The sequence below is a fragment of the Lipotes vexillifer genome, unplaced genomic scaffold (genome assembly GCF_000442215.2).
Source record: "Lipotes vexillifer unplaced genomic scaffold, Lipotes_vexillifer_v1.1 scaffold811, whole genome shotgun sequence".
Classification (NCBI taxonomy): Eukaryota; Metazoa; Chordata; class Mammalia; order Artiodactyla; family Lipotidae; genus Lipotes; species Lipotes vexillifer.
In genome coordinates, this window is record NW_006775554.1 from 1,743,935 (window position 1) to 1,763,614 (window position 19,680).

At 44.6% G+C, this 19,680-nt stretch overlaps 1 protein-coding gene across 2 annotated transcripts in view; it reads left to right on the forward strand.

Moving 5' to 3' along the window:
• The window catches only part of PRKCB (protein kinase C beta), a 319,031-nt gene that overhangs the window by 269,178 nt on the left and 30,173 nt on the right, over positions 1-19,680 (forward strand). For both annotated transcript variants that reach the window (XM_007449990.1, XM_007449989.1), the window contains exons 13-17: positions 4,557-4,648; positions 6,682-6,744; positions 11,863-12,001; positions 16,113-16,193; positions 16,477-16,584. In XM_007449990.1, coding sequence (XP_007450052.1) covers positions 4,557-4,648; positions 6,682-6,744; positions 11,863-12,001; positions 16,113-16,193; positions 16,477-16,584 — 483 coding nt within the window. The remainder of the gene's footprint in view (positions 1-4,556; positions 4,649-6,681; positions 6,745-11,862; positions 12,002-16,112; positions 16,194-16,476; positions 16,585-19,680) is intronic.

Below are 19,680 nucleotides of genomic sequence, written 5' to 3' on the forward strand. Positions count from 1 at the left end.
ATTTAAGAAGGGGTTGTATCTACAGGGAAGGAATAATTGGCTCTCTTGTCAGGTGGGAGACGCCACCTTGAATCCAAGGAGACCAACTGGGTTGGAGCAGGACATAGCCTGCTGCTAGCAATGCAAACATGGTATTCAATGCATCCAAGGAGAGGAAGCTGGAGAGAGCTTGATAGGTGTCTGGGCCTCGGGCAACTAAAGCCATCCAAGAATCTTGAGTGCAGGAAAGGACCCAGGAATGCAACCCAGGCATATCGAGCCGGGGTGGGGAGGAATAGACACAGCCTGGTTCTCTCTGCCCTCTTGATGGTGGCTTTTGCATATTCATTCAATAATCAAAGGTCCATAGAATTCCAAGGAAGAAGAGAGATGGCCCTAGCCCTTGAGAACTTTGCTCTCTATGTGGAAGGGCAAAGCTTAGAAAGCAGAAAATACAGTTAGAGGAGCATCAAGTTGCTTGATTCTGTTAGAGATTCTTAGGCTACAGAATACAGAGGAAAGAAGGTGTCCACACGCTCACTTGAGTGAGCCTCTGTGAGTCTGCATGGACTCCATACATTATCTGTTACATCTTTGCAAACCCATGTGGAAGAGAACCTATTCCTGCCCCTTTAGGAAGGCAGGGGAAGTTTAAGTAACTGATGCAAGGTCTCAGAGTAAGTAAGCAGGATAACCAGCACTTGAACCCAGTACTAGCTCATGCCACAGCTAAGGCTCTTAACTGCACAGCTTCTTGATAGAAACAGATGGATCTTTGCAGTAAGAGGAACAGTTTACAGACAGGATTGATTCACTGACCAGCTTGGAAAATCACTAAAGATCATTAAATAGATTAACGCTTATGCAACTCACCTTAGAGCACAGTACACGCTTAGAGTTGCCCACATTGTTGATTTTCTCTGTCCATGGTATCTTATTAAAAGTGGCAAGTGTCCTCCTGGCAGTCACACGGGCATTGTGTCACATCCCACTTTCAGCTGTCTTGGAGGAACAGTGATTATCTCTTTAAATGCCCTGCCCTATCCAGGGCCTCCCCTGGTGAATTCTGCACATGCAATCCAGCCATCGTTTTAAATCAGACTATCCTCATATTCACACTCCAAATCTGAAAAATTCTATCCAACCATTTTGCACGCTACGGTGACAGACAGATATTTAATTTTATTTATTTACTTGATTGAATATGAGCGGTCATGGAGAAAGGAAATTTAAAACTAACTGAAGTCGTTTCACGCTTCAGAGACCAGGGCAAGTGTGTAAATGAAGAATAACCGCAATAACAATGATAATTTGGAAGAAACACTTTGAAAGTTGAGCAGACTGGCTAGTTTGAAGAGAAAGATGGTGAGCTTGCCTTTCGGAGCTTTTAATTGGAGTTGACAGTGGAACACCCACGTAGAAACGTCCTGTAGCCAGCTGGAGCTGACTGGAGCTCAGGAGAAAGGGAGAGGATAGAAATTGAAGTCGAGATTCATCAGCCTAGAGCGATGAGAGTTGATGTTTTGAGCTGTGACAAGTCCTCTTTGGAAAACAGAGCAAGTAGCAGGAACCAAGCTGGACTTGGAGTCCATATTCAATACATGCTTTCCGATGTCGATGTAGGAGAGGCCAGGAAGTAGGTCCTGATCCAAACCCACTGCACGTGACTATGAGAAAGATCTGTGAAGCCTTGGAATAATTTTATAGGAAGCGTGGGGAACAAAGTCAGATTTCAGGGCACTATGGGGGGAATAATTATGTCAGAATTGGAGGTAGTGGGTGAGCTGAAGTCCCTCTCATGAAATTTCTCTGAACACATCCTACTTTAGATGATGGCTTTAGTTAGTTGTATATTAACCATGATTCTGAATTCCTAAGGAATTAACCAAGATTCTGAATTTTCTGATGGCAAGACCTGTACCTTATCATTTTTGCCCTTTTAACACCTAATACCATGAATTGCAAACATAAATGCTCAATAAAAGTTCTAAAATTCACTTCTCTGCTCAAGATGGGCTCTAGATTGCCATTGGCAGTGTTTTCCAAATTTTGATGTTCCTTGCGTTGGAGTGGGAGATGAGTACATGGGTGAATTGCATTTATTTTAAAAATAAGTCATTTAAGAGATTGATGTACCAAAGTCAGACTGGTGATAGCATGGAGTCAATAGACTCCAGAGAGGCATTTATTTTTTTACAGAGACAATGAATCTCCATTTATGGCTTTGGTATGAAGTTTTAAAATTTTTAAATAACTGTGTTTAAGTAAAAAAAAAAAATAAGGTAAGTTAATAAAAAACATCATAAAATAAGTAAATTTTTAGTAGATGATTTAGAACAACATGGTAAAGATCTTAACGTGAGATGACTGACGTTTGGGTGGATGGCCTTATGCAGTTCATCAAAATCTGATCCCATGTCTTGATCACATCTCCTCTTTTGTAACTCCATGCATTCTACTCTCCCTCTACAGCAATAATAGCCATCAAATCAGGGGCTTCAGGTGCTAGTTATATTTTTAATAATATGCATTAAAATAAACACAAAACTCTAAAGGTAAAAACATAGGCCACCTAAAATTATCTTCCACCCCATTTTGGGGAACATTGCCATTTGGAAGTTTATCTGGTCTCCCCACTTGCCTGGGGGAATCCTTGACATTGGGCACCACGGATCATTCACAGTAGCATCTCTGGCAGTAGAAGAGCCTAGCAAAGAGTGGGCATCATTAAGTGTTTGCTCGGAAAATGAAAGGACGGCAAGATGCCAACCATAATGTTTAACAGCTGAAGAACTGGTGTGCCAACGCCACACTCAGTACAGTTCGAAGATGACAGATCTCAGCGTTGCCCCGAATGCAGTGAGTGGTAGAAACAGACCACAGAACGTGGCATTACCCACCGTGGAGCTCTCTCCCTGATGTGGGGATTCTGACTAATGAGTCTGGGGGAGCAAGTTGAGTTCTTCCAAGCAGAAAGCAAGCAACTGAAATCTCTCCCTCACTTACTTCTCTCTCTGTGGCCGATGCCATCTGCTAGTTTTAAAAATAATTTTTAAAAGCAAGTGTTTTGGTTCTCTTCAACGTGCAGCAAAGACAGATGCTATTTTTAGGCTTGTTTTCTATCAGAAAACCCCCAAAGAACCAGGGGCAGGGTGTCGGCAGTTCTGGCTGACTGTCTCCACTCTGCCACTAACTTGTAAGTGACCTTTTTGCAAACCTCGTATGCCTTGGAGTGGAGGGTTCTGCCTCTCATTAGAGATGTTGAGAGGGTGAAGTAAAGTCGGGCTGAGAAAGTCCTTCGACATTTCAAAGATAATTGATTAACCTGTACCCGTCCCTTGTGGTCTGCCAGCTTTTGTTGACGTCCCTTCTCTTCTCCCTTGGACGGGAAGCTCCCAGAAGGGAGGACACAGCCATACATCCATACAATATCTGGGTCAGAACCTTACACGGGAAGCTGCATAATACAAGTGTAGACTCTGCCCGGGGTTCAAATCCTGCCAGGGGAAAAGGTAATGTTTGTCATGTTGGGTTGTTTAGAGAGATTAAATGAGACAAAATATGTAAAGCACTCAGCTTAGTCCCATGGTGCTTGCAAGGTGGTAGCTTCGTTTCATTGTTTTTATTCTAATTATTATACACTCAATACACATTTGATAAATGCACACATGACTGTTATATGTAAGATAAAGTTCTGTGCACTGTAAGGAAGACTTTTTTTAGTGGTGGATTAAACCTTTGTTGTATGGCCGCCATCATCGTTAGAACACTTTACATACGTCATCTTGGTACTTACTCTATGGGCAGGTGGGTCATGTCCACTTTACAGGTGGAGAGAAAGCTGGAGAGTTGAGACGTTAAGTAACAGCTGTTGCACAGCTAGTAAGTAGTGGAAAGAGACTTCAAATCCTATACTGATTTCATAGAGACCCTTTGCCCTACACATCACTTCTCTGCTACCCCCCTCCTGGTCTTACAGCCCCGTACAATAGCTTGGCGACTTTTGACAGCAAACCCCCTTTTACACAGTGACCCAGCCACCCTAATATATAAGTAAAACAGAAACACATATTTCACAAAGCGACCAGTCCCGGAAGCCACACACTGTCATTTTTACAATATCCTATTGGTTACACAAGTCAGTCCAGTTCTCAGAGAGAAGGGACTACACCAGGATGTGAACACCGGACAGTGGAAATCACAGGGGACATGGTAGAGGCTGACTCCCACAGCTTACCTATTACCTGTATATGATTCACTTAATAGTCTCCACTGTTTATTAAAATAAGATTTACTAAACAATGATAGCCACTAAGTCACGAGATTAATGTGCTAATTATATTTTCCAGTACTGACAAGTATAAAGTTAGCATTATTAATTTTAAAAAACAGCTCACATACTGCCTGTGGTCACTTGCATACTTCCAGTGGCACAAATACTCCGCTTGGGGAAACAGTGCACCCAACCTGTCATAGAGTCCTGGTGGTTTTGATCATAAATCCCAGCTATTACCTGCTCTCCATTTGGAACCCAAGAAACTGTAAGAGTCTGACTTTCCTCTTTGCTGTTCTCCCAGGACCGCCTGTACTTTGTGATGGAGTATGTGAATGGTGGCGACCTCATGTACCACATCCAACAAGTGGGCCGGTTCAAGGAACCTCACGCTGTGTAAGTGAGAACTGGTGCTGTGTTTTTCCCTTGGGATAAATGGGTGGGTTGTTAAGTTCTTTTGGGTTCTTAGTCGAATAGGGATTTTAAACATCTTGAGCTTTTTCTTTAAACATCTTGGGCTTCTGAGAAATACATGGCCGGGGCAAAGGGTGTTCTGCTGAGATGGAATACTTCTTTCTTTCTCGACACCAGCTAAGAACTTGCAGCTTGAAAGCCACAGCTATTTCTTTATCTCTAAGTTCCTTGGGGCCATGCTGCATGACATGTGGGATCTTAGTTCCCTGACAAGGGATCGAACCCACGCCCCTTGAATTGGAAGCGCGGAGTCTTAACCACTGGGCTTCCAGGGAAGTCCCTATCTCTAAGTTTTGCCCCTGGCTCATAAAGAAAACCCTATAGCTTCCTTGGGGAATGTCATTGTAGGTTTTGTGTATTCCTTTGCTGATGTTTATTGAGAGCTTACTATGTGCCAGGCCCAGAGAGTTTTTAGAGACTTGATCAAGGTCACAGAGCTAGTGTGAGGCAGATCCAGAATTCTGACCCAGATCTTCTTTGCTCACATTCTCTGTCTGACACCACTCTCCCTCTTAGATGCCCTCGTTCCAGGGAGGTGAAGGCTCAAGCTGCATAGAGACTAAGCTCTGTGGCTCTTGGGGTGGAGAGACTGACTCTGGGTCTTTGGAAATCTGTTTCCCCTGCTCAGTTCATTCTGTCCCCTTCAGTCCACAAGGCAGCTGGTCTGTTCTCTTTTTTTTTTTTTTTTTTTTTTGTGGTGCGCAAGCCTCTCATTGTTGCAGCCTCTCTTGTTGCGGAGCACAGGCTCCAGACGCGCAGGCTCAGTAGTTGTGGCTCACGGGCCTAGTTGCTCCGCGGCATGTGGGATCTTCCCAGACCAGGGCTCGAACCCGTGTCGCGTGCATCAGCAGGCAGATTCTCAACCACTGCGCCACCAGGGAAGCCTGGTCTCTTCTCTTTAGAACACAGATTTCATCCTGTTTCTCCCGGCTGTTGGAGAACAGGAGCACGGCAAGTCATAGGATCAGCAGAGCTAACCTCTCCTAGGGAGTTTGCCGGGCTCTTATCGTCATAGGATCATAGGATCAGCAGAGCTAACCTCTCCTAGGGAGTTTGCCGGGCTCTTATTGTCCCGCTAGAAAGCTCTGGAGGCTCATCTAGGGCGCCATCCCATCATCACAGAGGCTTGCTGGCTCCTGTTCAGCTCGGCCTTGCCCCCCTCCTCCCACCTGCCCAGGTCATGAGCACTAATTCTGATAGGGTTTGCACTCTCGTGCTTCCAGGTCATGCCATTTGTGTATCTTGGCGCAGTCCTAATGGCTTGGCTCTTCTTGTACTTCTGACATCTAATTGACCACTGACCTTCGCTCCATTATCACACAAGATACATTGTCAGGACATTTTACAGAGTTCCCCAAAGGCCTGCCTAACCTTTGTAACGGGGCTCTCTGGTTCTCTCAAAAATCTGTTTCTTTCCGGGCCTTCATGAAGAGCCTACGCTTTAGCCAGGTGCTGTTTCCAATACTGGCTGTGCCATTCATGAGCTGTATAACTTGGTCAAGTTATTTCATGTCACTAAGCCTCAGTTTCCTCATTTGAGGAAGAGGGAAATAGTAGTATCACCTACCTTATAGGATTGTTATTTAGATTTAATCAGATGATAACCTGAAATGATGCAAGGTTGATGGTAAGCCTTCAGCAGATGTTAGCCGTTATCATGCTGGAGTCTGAAATGATCATTCTCCAGCCAGTTCATCATATCCCGTGGCCTCCTCCCCACTAAGCGGGTGCTGAACCTCTGCCCACCGCATTTTGTCCTTAGCCTCATAGCTCTCTAAACCCTGTTCATCCGTCCAAACTCTCGAACCTCGTTTTATGAGATGTATGGTTGACCATCCATGGTGGAACATTAATGCCCTATGCCCAGTTCAATATTGTATTGAGTTCTGAGAGTTGCCAAGCATATGGTGTCCTTGAATTTCTCCATTGCTTTTTTTTTTTTTTTTTAATTTCAGATTTTATGCTGCGGAAATTGCCATTGGTCTGTTCTTCTTACAGAGCAAGGGCATCATTTACCGGTAAGTGAACCCTGCTGGACTTCCTGTCTCCTTGGTTCCTAAGCTCCTCCCTTCCCTGCCTCTTTCTTCAACTGCTTTTAAAATTAGAATCCACGGTGGGGGAGGAATCCTCCAGTGCTAACTTGGGCATGTGCTCTGCCAGGCAGCATTGCCCACTGCCCTGGCAATGTTTGGGCAGCTCTATACGATGACAGAAGATCTTCCTCCAGTGATGGTTCAGAGCCTTGAATGTGAGACCATTTGCTCAGAGGAGGGGGCTCACCCCTGGGAACCCAGCCCTTCTTTCTCTCACCCGTGAATCCCACATTTGGGGAGCAAGCAAAGAATCGTGGCTGGCAGAATGTGCTGGATCATATTATTAGGAAACAAATTTCTTTCTTTCTTTCTTTCCTTTTTTCTTCTTTTTTTTTTGCTATGTAACTACAATTTGGAAATGGATCTCTGAGTAGCTTGCCCTGAAAGACAGGATTAAGCTCAGGACTTGGCATTTGCCCGTTTTTGCAGGAGCAAGTGTATGATCATAGCCAGATGAGTCATCCCATTTTATATCTCATGCAAGCAAACTATGGAGCCTGGGGCTGCTATTTGTCAGTGAGTCCAGGGTGTACAGTTCTCCTTACACTACACGGATGCAAATGGCATTACAGTGCAGGCTTGCGTTGGTTTGTTATGCAAGGGAGGCTGGCGCGTGGCAAGGGGCTTCCACAGGGCCCTTGGCCTGGGCGAGGGTCTATTTAAAAGATCCTGAAGAGTCATCAAAGTAAGTTTCATTCATTCATTCATTTGACAAACATTTATTGAAAGCCTACCATGTGCTGACCTCTAGTCTAGATGGTGGAGATACAGCGTGAAGAAAACAAAGACCCACCTTTGTAGAACTCATATTCCAGTGGTGGAAGACAGATACGTAAGTCATACAAATACAGTCTGTCGAGTAGTGAGGAGTACTGTGGAGGAAAGTCAAGCAGGGGAGGGGTCTGGTGTGGGCTGGGTGGTGGTGGGTTGCCTGTCATTCTGTACAGAGCATGAGATTAGGGTCTGAAGAGTTAGGGAAAACCTTCGGAAGCCTGGTCTTCCTAAAGCAATTGAAGGATATGAGACTTAAAGGCGTAAAGAGATCAGCCCTGGTGATCTCAAGGCAGAAACTGGAAGTGAGGCTATGGGCCCCGGTGGGATGGAGGGATGGAAGGTGAGGGCCTTGCCAGAAGCCTGCAGAGTCCTGGGGCTTTTTTTCATTCCATGAAGTAGAAAATCCGGAATGCATGGAGTCCCCACCCTGCCCGTGTGCTCCTGAATGGAGGAATGAAGGCCAGGAAGCCAAGTGGCTTTACGTGGCACAGTGTGATATCAGTGAAGAAATAGAAACAGAGTAACCGTAATAATTTAAACTGTAAACTGTGTGGTCATTCAGCCCACACTTGTCCTCAATGAATATGCATCACCACGTATGCGTGAGACGGGACCTGTGAAGCCTCTAATTCCCCCAGTTTCTCCCTTGACTGTCATGGTGGGAGCGTCTTGTGCTGAATGTAATTCTGGTGTTGAAAGGTCCACATTACCTTCCTTACGACATGACCCCTACGTTCAAGCCCGTGCCTTAAGCTGGTGCGTAACCAAAAAACCGGGGATCGTGGGTAATTGTTCATTCTACATGGTTTTCACCTTACGTGCTGACATTTGAACCTAACTCCTATACGAGATGGGCCTCCACCAGAATAGAATCAAGGCACTCAGGCGTTGCTGAGAAGATTAAACAGGGGACTGTAAGTTTATTGGAAGAAAATCCAGTCCCAGTGGAGGAAACAGGAGATGAAATGATTAGAGTCCTTGCCAACAGGGTTGGGATTGAAGGCAAGGCTTCCAGTCTAGCGGGGATCTGGATTGGGATCTGGGGTCCATTTGGTCCAAGTCATAAAATGCAAAGATTAGCATTCTAGGTGCTAGACCGTGCCTAAATGCAAAGCTTTTTCTGCTAGCGACACATTCTCTCTTTCTTCCTCCATTATTTATACATTTAGGGCATATTTATCACTTTTTTAAGCCACTCAACATCTGAACCCCTTTCATTTGTGAGTAGGAATGGAGTCCGTATCCTCCTCTAAAGATTTAACGTGCCAGATACTTTCACAGCCTCCCTGTAGGAAGAGCAGATGCACAACTCAAGTTATGATGCTCATCACACTCACTAAAGACCTTGAATCAGAAGTTAGTGACCAAGAAAACAGAGGCTATAGAATCGAGAGGGACCATAGTCAATCAGCTATGTCTGGTTTCCAGAGGCGTGAGGGGAAGCGGTTCTTAGCAACAGCATCCAGAGCCCAGTGTTAGGGCTTCATGGAACAAGGGATGATGTCTGTGCCCAGTGGTGACATCAGTGGCATCTGCGCTGGGGCATCTCTGTGCTGCAATTAGGCATTGTTCCTGGCTGTGTAGCCTCCAAATCTGGTTCTTCCGCCTTTTTGGAGATTCTCTGAGCTCCCCAATTCCCTTTTAAAAAATTCCTTTTTCAGCCGAAATAGTCAGAGTTGGTTTTTGTTGCTCACAATCAAGAACTTCAGCAATTGATAATGAAGTGAAAACTGTAAAAAAAATTTACATGACAGAAGACGTATGGTTTTTTAACTTCATAGAGATTGATTTCATGTTGGTAAAGTCTTTAAATGTTATAAATCCCCCTCTTCTTTATTTGGATCTCTAGTTATTTGGACAGTTCTTAAGTAAAGAGGATGAGGAATCATGCTAGACTTGCGCTCTCTGAGGACCATAGCTGGAGATGTTGGTTGGGGGGAGGACAAACGACCCTTCCAAACTTAGTGTCTGACTTGTAGATTGCCGTCTCTGGAATGTGTGTTCATTTTGCCCTTGATGGATTTGTGAACATGAAACATCTGACCAGCCCCCTTTAGAAGCAGAAATGAGGATTTATTACATTAAACAAAAGAATGGAGTGGGCTATCAAAACACTATTATGTGACAGTGAATATGACCAGGGCGTGCTCCAGCCCCATGACTTGCTGGCTCTTAACACCTGAAGCTCCTTTTCTATAATAGATGAAGATGTCCTCACTTCCAGAGTTGCCCCAGCTGCCTCTTTGGGGGCATGTGGTCAAGCTGAGGGGAATGTCATAGATCTCCGTCAGTCAAATCACATGCAGACCTGGTATGTTTAGGTGAAACAAGTTTCTGCAAAGTCAGCTTTTCTAAGTTCCAAGTTGGCCTTCAGAGACCTCTGTGGCTTGTAGAGAAGCATGAAGGCTGGATGTGGGTAGCACCATGGATAGCACCAGAGATCGTGGAATGTTGCTGTTGGTAAACACTGGGGTGCAAGTGAGCTTCCCCTTGGATGAAGAGACCTCACAGACACAGATAGTAGATGCCAGAATATATTTTCAGGTTGTATTTGTTTAGTTGAAGATTATGACAGCAACTCCATTCAAACTAACTTACATTAAAGGAGGCATTTTCTGACTGACACAACTGAAAAGTCCAGGAGGCAGATCTCACTTCAGGCCTGGATGGATCCAGTGGCTCAAATGATGTTATGAGCATTTATTCTCTTTCTCTAAGTTCTGCTTTATCTATACTAGCTTTCTTCTCTCCATCTGTGACCCCTGGCACTTCTAGACTTACTTTCTACCACCTGAGCCATCCCAATGTAAAAAGAGCTCATCTCTTTCCTTATGGTATCAGCGAAAATGCCAGGGCTAATGTTGATGTTCAGAGGCTTTGAGTAGCTCATAGTGGGTCACATGGCCATTCCTGAACCAGTCACTGTGACCAGCAGGATTTCCACTGGCCAGGACAGGACCACATGACCACTCCTGGAACCAGAAGTTAAGAGCAGCATCACCAACCATGAGAATCAGGGAAGGTGGTTCTTGAGAATCAGGCAAGATGGTTCTTCAGAGGAATATTAGGATGCTTGAGAACAGCTTGAGAATCATGGAAGGTGGTTCTTCAAAGGAATAATAGGATGCTCTCACCCCAGGATGCTAGAATAGGCAGAAGCCACAGATGTCCACCACCCAGTGAAGATGATTTAAAGGAGAGATCTGAACTGAACAGTAGATCCCTTTACCTCTGAGGAAGTTGGATTTCTAATGGAATTGAGGAAGTCTGGCCCATAGATCGTCCCTACTCATTGATGCTGAAACACCAAGTGATGACATTGGAGTCAACGTTTAGGGAGGAGGAAAGTGTGATGATATCGGAGTCTTCGAATACACTGGGAGTGTGCAAGCGTCCCCAAACATCAAACTCTTCTCATCAACATGGATGAAATAAAAGAATGGGAGTGTAGCCCGTGTCGTTTAGGACATCACTCCATGGAGGTGACACCTTCCTGACACTCTGTTACAGTAACCTCCTTCAGTTCCTGTCAATCTCATCATTCTTTTTATTTCCTTCGTACCATCCATCAGAAGCTATAATAAGCATGCTTATAGATTTGAATACTTGGTAATTGTCTTTTCCCCTCTACTAGAATTTAATCCTAACAAGAGCAGGATGCTTGTTTATCTTGTTCATAGTATATACCTCACTCAAAGCATAGTGCCTGTCACATAGTAGGTGTGCAACACGTATTTTTTGGTTGAAAGAATCAGTAGAAACTCCTGGGTTCATGGCCTAGGAACTGACTTAGGAGAGCTTGGGGCGCTTGGTGTTAAATAAGATGCTCTCAATTCGTTTTTTTTCTCCATGATCTTCAGAGATTTTTTAAAAATAAAAATTTGTGTAAAACATATCTTCCTACGAAATGTAAGCGGTCCTGAAGTTGCAGAGGTCAACTCTGGAGATGCTCCTGGATACAGAAAGCTTCTGTGGATGCCCTATCCTTTATTTAGCTGTCTGTGGATCACTCTTCTCAGAGCTGCTGTCTCACTGTGTCCTTCTGAGACGCTTGGCACAGTTGGCTCTGTAGGAAAAGCAAAGCACAGGGGTTTGTGCACCCTTGTATCTCCCTGCCAGATTATAAGCTGTTGGAGGGCAAGGGCTGGGTTGTACCCATGGCTGTGCCCCCAACACCCCTGCTGTAGTGTCTGGTGCATCATGAGTGGCTGTTGGTTGACTTGAAATAAATAGCATTTAATTAAATCTCTAAATCTTCTGTCTGCACAGAGACCTGAAACTTGACAATGTGATGCTGGATTCTGAGGGTCACATCAAGATCGCTGATTTCGGCATGTGTAAGGAAAACATCTGGGATGGAGTGACAACCAAGACCTTCTGTGGCACTCCAGACTACATCGCCCCTGAGGTGAGCTGATGCCAACCCATAAGGCGTGTCTGTGTTGTGTTGATGTACTGATGTCTCCCCGGGCCCTAGGTGGCCACATAGGAGCTGGGAAAGGTTCAGCGGGTACCTGACAAGCAAACCTCAGGCTGATCCTTCTCCTGTCCTCTAAACTATTCCTTTGCGATCACACATGAAAATTAGCTTAGCACACATCCAGAAGCTCAGGCCCAAAATACATCAAGGTTTGGGAGAAAATTTAAATAAAACTCAAAAGAACCATCCACCACACATCAGTAAAATTCTTCATCAAGCTGCTATGGCTCATGGCCATAGGATACCTCCTAATTATGACACTGAAACATTTGTTCAGGGGAGGGAGGGAGGGAGGGGGAGGAGAAAGGGATTGACTGATTCTCTGGACTGACTTATGACACAGGATCTGTGTACTAATAGGTATGCAGTAGTTGTGCTAAATCCTAAAAGACTCAGAATTTTTCTTCCTATGATTAAGATAAAAATGAAAGTGTGAAGATTTATTTTAGTGCCTCCCCGTTCCTTCCCAAAGGAAACGGTCAGTTGCAGAATGGATTTCCCCAACATGTCATGGTACAAAAATTTGTGCCAGATGATAGCCTTCCTTTTTTTCTGAATTGGTGCTCAGAAAGGTGGCATTCTGCAATCTGTTACTGGATTTTTATGGAAAGGAACTGAGAGCTTGGCAGAGAGTCTGGGAAATGGACATTCTAGAATTCCTCTTTTCTTGACTGTTAAGGCTTCATATGTAACAATGGTGATGGGAGGCCCCATGTCACTAAGTATCTTGGCACTAAATGTAAAACCTGCATACTCTCTTACCAAAGCTGTTCCTCTTCTAGGAATCTAGTTTGCAAAACACACACACACACACACACACACACACACACACACACACACACACACACACACACACACACACACACACACACACACACACACACACACACACTCCATACGTGGAAGGATATGTGTTCGAAGTCCTTTCTTCATTGCACTATTTTTAATAATGAAAAATAGGGACTTCCTTGGCGGTCCAGTGGTTAAGACTTTGTCTTCCAACGCAGGGGGTGCAGGGATCGATCCCTGGTCGGGGAGCTAAGATCCTACACACCTGGCTGCCAAAAAAAAAAAAAAACTGAAACATAAAACAGAAGCAATATTGTAACAAATTCAGTAAAGACTTAAAAGTGGTCCACATCAAAAAAATCTTAACAAAAAAATAATGAAAAACGGAAGGCAACCTCAAAGACAGTCAATAAAGGAACAGTGCTACATTTCATGTTAAGAAATATTGTTCAGCCCTTACAAAGATCAGAGCACACCTGTCTGCACTACCTTGAACAATGTTTGTTGATTAAGGGATGGGCAATAGACTGAATGATTTATAGTATGGAATACTATTAGGCATCTGTATATGCAGATGTGGAAATATCATTTAGAGAAAAAAAGCAAGTTACAGAATGATAAATACAATATGATACCATTTCTGGAAAATAACACTAATACACAGAACACTGCTATATGTTTCTTATGAATATGTAGATATGCATGCAAAAGTATAGAAAATCTGGAAGATTACAGACTGATTTTACAACATTGGTTACCTCTGAGGATTAGGCCATCGTAAAGGGGAATTTAGCTTAATCTGTGTACTGTTTAAATTTTTCACAAGGTAAATGTATTTGTGTATTACTTGAGGAATTGGAAAGTAATCCTTTAAGCACTTAATCCTTTATTAGGACCCAATGGAGTTATCCCCATGTGACATACATTGCTTTATTATCATTTTGCTGATTAGGGCATCAGACACAATTCCTTGATCTGCCATGAGTTCAGTGATCTCTGGTTCACAAGTCCTGCTGCCATTAACAGTCACCTGGGGAGCTTTTAAAATGGGGATGTCCAGGCGTCACCCTAGGTGCATGGAATCAGAATTCCTGCAGGGTGGGCCTCCACATCTGTGGTTTTCAAAAGTTCCTGGGTGCTCGTTATGCCGGCAAGCAGGAGCCCCGACTTGTGTTACTGGGGAAGCTGCATCCTCCTCCAGCTCACAGCCCGCAGCCCACTGGTGAAGGGAATAAACTCAGGTCAGGTGTCCCCCTGCTTTGCCATTTACTAACCCCATCGCCTCCGGCTACTTCTTTCACCTCGCGCAGGCTCTATTTCCCTTTGTAAAAGGATTAACTTGTTAGGTTGTCAGGAGGATGGAAGGAGACATGAAATACTTTAAAAGTGGTGAGGGTGTGTGTGGGGAAACAGATCCTCTAACACACAAACGCTGAGAGTATAAATTAGCACAGCCACTTGGGAGTTTAGTTTGACAATTCTTCTTAAATTTAAGATTCATATTTTTAACGACCTGATCACCTCTCTATTCAGTTTGTATTTAATCAGATAGTGCCTGTGTGTAGTAAAAGACATACAAGAGTATGTATTGCATTATTCCTAATAATGGAGAAAAATGGGATGCCTAACAGTTAAATGTGTGCTGCATATACTTATGAAATTGATTTATTAAATTGATTTTATTTTTTTTAAAAAAAGTGTGAAAACTCTTGCAATAGGTGTTCTCCCAGAAAGCTTTCTCTTCATCCCTTGAGGTTAGTTCTCCTCAGAGGACACTTCTGATTTCAGGGCAGAAGCCGAGGTGGGAGATGGAATTGGATAAACGGACAGTTACTTTATAGCCAAGGTTGCTCAGACACATGTGTTGAGTAAAACAAACCATGACCGAATTAGAGAACTTTTGAGTCATAGCTGACATTTCGAGGGCATAATAAGTGAGAGGCACATATTTCTCTTTGATCCTCAGAAAACCCTATGACAGAGATATTATTATAAACTTCATTTTGTAGATGAGGAAACTGAGACTTAGAGAAGTTAAGTAACTTCCCCCAGGGTCACACACTGGGAAACAGCAGTCAGGATTCCAAGTCTGGACTGTCTGGCCCTCAATCCTCAACGCTTAACCTTTGCCGTATCACCTTCTAATCCCTTTGATACAGTTAGTTTTACACCCCTACCTCCTGATGGATGGTCACCCAGCTGTTCTAGACTTTGCCATGCTCTGGAAATTTGGTAATAAATAGCAAAACCTTTAAAACTATGTGTACAATTTGATCCACCAGTTCTACTCCTAGGAATTTATCTTAAGGAAAAAAATATTGAACAAATGTCCAGATATCTAATTACGTGGAAGAAACCCAATCAGTTGGGTATTGATGAAATAGATTTTGGTATATCCATCCAATGGAACATTATGCGGAGGTAAAGGCTGATTATGTTGATGTACAGATATTAGCATGGGAATTCTAAATGAATAAAATACTTTATTAAAATTCCACGTTAAAGTATTTATGTAAAGCACATACCTACACACAGAGCTTAATATATATTAATAGAAAAAACCTAGAAGGAAATAGACCAAATATCAATCATAATTTCTCTCTTGATAGAGGATTATGCGTGATTTTAATTGCATTCTCTTAGCTTATCTATATTTTAAAATAAATAGTAAAATAGTAATAAATGCTATTACATTTTTTAACTTAAAAGTTTTAAAAATTTTGGCAAAAAAGCACATTACCAACTTAACCAGTTCTAAGCATACAGTTCAGTAGCCTTAAATATATTCACATTGTTGTGTAAATGTTATTACTTTAGGAATGAGAAATGAAGATGGGTTTTCTTTAAAATGCCACGCTCACTCTATTAAAATTTAAAATAACATACTAACATACTAACATAATAACATAACATAACCATACTAGGTGCTTTAAAAAGGCAATGTGACATCCACAGGTGTTTTCCCCGCCTGCGGGTATCTCTGCAAAAGGATGTCCATATTCCTAAGGTAAAGAAATAGCTTGGGTGGACACTGGGCTCCCTGTTGACTCTTTTAGACAGAGACCCACATCTGGGACTGTGTCAGCCAATTTAATCTTTCACAGTAAGCAGGTGACAGGCAAAGGAAGAACTCTCCCCCCACCACCCTGCCCCCAGGGATGCTCCAGTCTTATTGTAAAAGAACCGCATATTCAGTCTCAGCCGATGCAAGAACCTGCAGTCTCCCTGACAGATGCCTTCTGTTTTCCAGATAATTGCTTATCAGCCCTATGGGAAGTCTGTGGATTGGTGGGCATTCGGAGTCCTGCTGTATGAGATGTTGGCTGGGCAGGTAATTGAATTTTAAGTGATTTGTAAGGAAAGTCCTCCCCCATCCCCATCCTAATGGTTTCTTTAGGAGAAAGTGTCAGCTTGATACCAGCTCATAGATCTGAACCTCTATGACTTCCATGACCTTGGGGTTATTACCCTAGTCTGTTCACCAGTTTTCCTTATCTTCTCCCTGGAAGTGTGGCCTCGCTGTGGACCCCAGGGGGCAGCGCTTTTGTTGTTTTGGGGCAGTTGGGGGAGGTTCAGGCAGGACTCCTTCTCCCACCCTATCCTCTGTCCCACAGGCACCCTTTGAAGGGGAGGATGAAGATGAACTCTTCCAGTCTATCATGGAACACAACGTGGCTTATCCAAAGTCCATGTCCAAGGAAGCTGTGGCCATCTGCAAAGGGGTGAGTGAGCCCCTTACAGCTTGTGGCCAGGACCACCACCTACAGGGGTGCTGGTTGTGCCCTGCACAAGGATGCTTTGCCCAGGGTGGGGGAGGGGCAGTGGAGGCTGAACTCCACCCCTCACCCACTTGCCAGCCTGTGAGCCTGGTACAGAGCTGCTACCGCCCAGAGGAAAGGGAGCTTTTTTCTAATTTGCACAGAAGCACCGTGGAGGACTGCCTGCAATAGCATCTTGCTGCTGGCTGGGCTCCAGGCTCTAAGCCAGCACAGGGGAATGCTAATGGAATGAATGAGGTAGGAAGCACAGAGACTTTGCCAAAGAGCTAGAACCCAGGGGAAGGTACACAAGAGCTCTGTGGCACAAATCCGTCAGCTTCACTCTGCGCTGGGGCCTACGTGTTTAGTTAATACTAGGAGCATGTGACTTTTGTCCTAAGAAAATATCAAGCAGTATTGAGTTTAAGGAATTCTCTAGATAAGTTGACCCAAACTGAGTGTCCCCAAACCCATACTCCCTCCCCAACCCACAGATGGCTGAAAAATTCGCACATTTATACATTGTGATGTATGCAAATTGCGCCTGTGAACAAAGCAGGACACATGTTTTGGGGTAAGGATTGCTTGTTATGCATCTTGCGTTCGGCCAGGATGTGCTCACAGTGACCTGGGTGAGTCCCTGGAGACCAGTGGTCCTCCCCGTTGGTGCCATCAGGATGACCTGAAGTGCTTTTTCAGAAAGCGCATACCTCAGCCTCACCCCAGAGAGTAAGTCTGGGCATCTGTATTGTAAAAAAAAAGTCACTTGAAAACCACTGACTTTAAGTATCTTAACCAAACGTGGCAACTTTTCAACTGATGAAAGTATGAAAGCAACACTGAGAGACCCCCAGAGAACAGGGCCCAGGGATGCTGCCTTTATAAAGTTTTCCCTCCCACCAGTCAGCAGTACCAGTGCATTCTCAGCGTTAGAGCATGCCCACCTGTGTGTCTGGATAAAGCAGGGCCGCCAGTCCTAGATTCTTGGAGTGTTTGCAGATTTCCCATTGCCCAACCCAGCCCTGTCCTTCCTCACCCATCAGATACCATGTGGCTTGGGTGAAGGAAAGCTGAAGACTCAGGTGGTTTATAACAGCTGGGCCACAGCCCCTCCATCTAGAAGCACCTTGCCATGCTGTCTAAATTCCCACTCTCAGTGAGTCACCTAAGCTTTGTGTGTCAGCTGCATAGGTTAGGATGCAAATATCCCTGAGGAAAACATATGTGAATTCATCTCAGTCCCTAACATCTTAAAATTTATAGGTTGGGGCTTCCCTGGTGGCGCAGTGGTTGAGAGTCTGCCTGCTGATGCAGGGGACGCGGGTTCGTGCCCCGGTCCGGGAAGATCCCACATGCCGCGGAGCAAGTAGGCCCCGGAGCCACAATTACTGAGCCTGCGCGTCTGGAGCCCGTGCTCCGCAACAAGAGAGGCCGCGATAGTGAGAGGCCCCGCGCACCGTGATGAAGAGTGGCCCCCGCTCGCCGCAACTAGAGAAAGCCCGCACACAGAAATGAAGACCCAACACAGCAAAAATAAATTAATTAATTAATAAACTCCTACCCCCAACATCTTCTTTAAAAAAAAAAAATTTATAGGTTGAAATTAGTTTTTGAGGCTATGAGGCAGGCAGAGGGAAGACGAGGAACAGAGCATGGAGAGCTTCATTAGGAGCTTAAGCGAGGCCCCTTGGCACCAAGAGAGAGCATGGAACAAGGCCAGGGCAAACCCCTGTAGACATTATACGGGGTTGGGGAGAGGGAGGAGGTCACACATGAGCTCTCAGTTTGTTTAATAATTGCCAACATTTGGGTTTCCCTGGTGGCGCAGTGGTTGAGAGTCCGCCTGCCGATGCAGGGGATGCGGGTTCGTGCCCCAGTCCGGGAAGATCCCACATGCCGCGGAGCGGCTGGGCCCGTGAGCCATGGCCACCGAGCCTGCGCGTCCGGAGCCTGTGCTCCGCAACGGGAGAGGCCACGACAGTGAGAGGCCCGCGTACCGCAAAAAAAAAAAAAAAAAAAAAATGCCAACATTTAAAGATCAGGGGATTTCCCATAAACATTCAGCTGTCCAGTTTCTCTTGAAAAATCTGATCTCTCCATGCTGGTCCATCATTCCTGTAAGGCATCAGTCAGCTGAATTAGAAGCCACTGTCTCTTTAGATAGAATGTGCCCTCTCCTATCCTGATTTTTCTGGGCAGAAATCCCCATGTGAGTTCAAATCCCAACATTATTAGCCCTATGACAACCGGGAAGTTGTTCAACTCCATCTACAGATTGAGGACACACCTATGGGACTGCACATAGGGCTCTCTGATGACTAGATGAGTTAATACAAGGAAATCATGTAGAAGAGAGTCTGGCACTCTGCTCTAAAACCCTTGGGTTATTACTCCTACTATTACTAATGCTGGCACTGCTATGTTACATGCTAGCCTCCTCTTGTGTTTTGAGCTTGCATCTCCCGAGACGGGGATTTTTTAAGTGGCAGATTTTGGAGCTCAAGACCATTTGCAAATTTCAACCCTTTCACTTCCTAGGTGCGTGGTCTTGAGCACGTTACTTTGCATCTGTGGGCTTCTGTTTATCTCCAAAAATGGAATATTAATCCTTAATTAAACAGAGTTTTGGAGAGTGTTAAATGAGGTAACAGAAGAGCTAAGCGTTTTGCCTGGTGTTGGCACAGTAGTAGGTGCTCGATACATGCTCAAGACCTTCCCCTTCACAGCTCTGCCCGCTTAGACAGCTGGGGTTCTAAGTGGGTCATGGAGGAGAGGGTTTTCCAGGTCAGCTGCATTCAGCTTCAGCTCCAATTAGCAGTTTCCCTGGTAGAGCAGATCTCTATTAATTTCAGACCCATAACCTTCAGGATTAACGAGGGTGACTTTCTTGCTATTGTGTTTGGGGACCTTTCTGAGTTGTGTCGGCTGAGGCCTGTGTGTAGGCTTTTTCTTCAAGGTTGATGCTCCAGAGAAGGGGTGATGCTCAAGTGAACAGCCAAATGCTTCCTCCTGAACCACGGGCCCCAGGGGATCTGTCTGAGAGGTGATCAGAGATCGGAA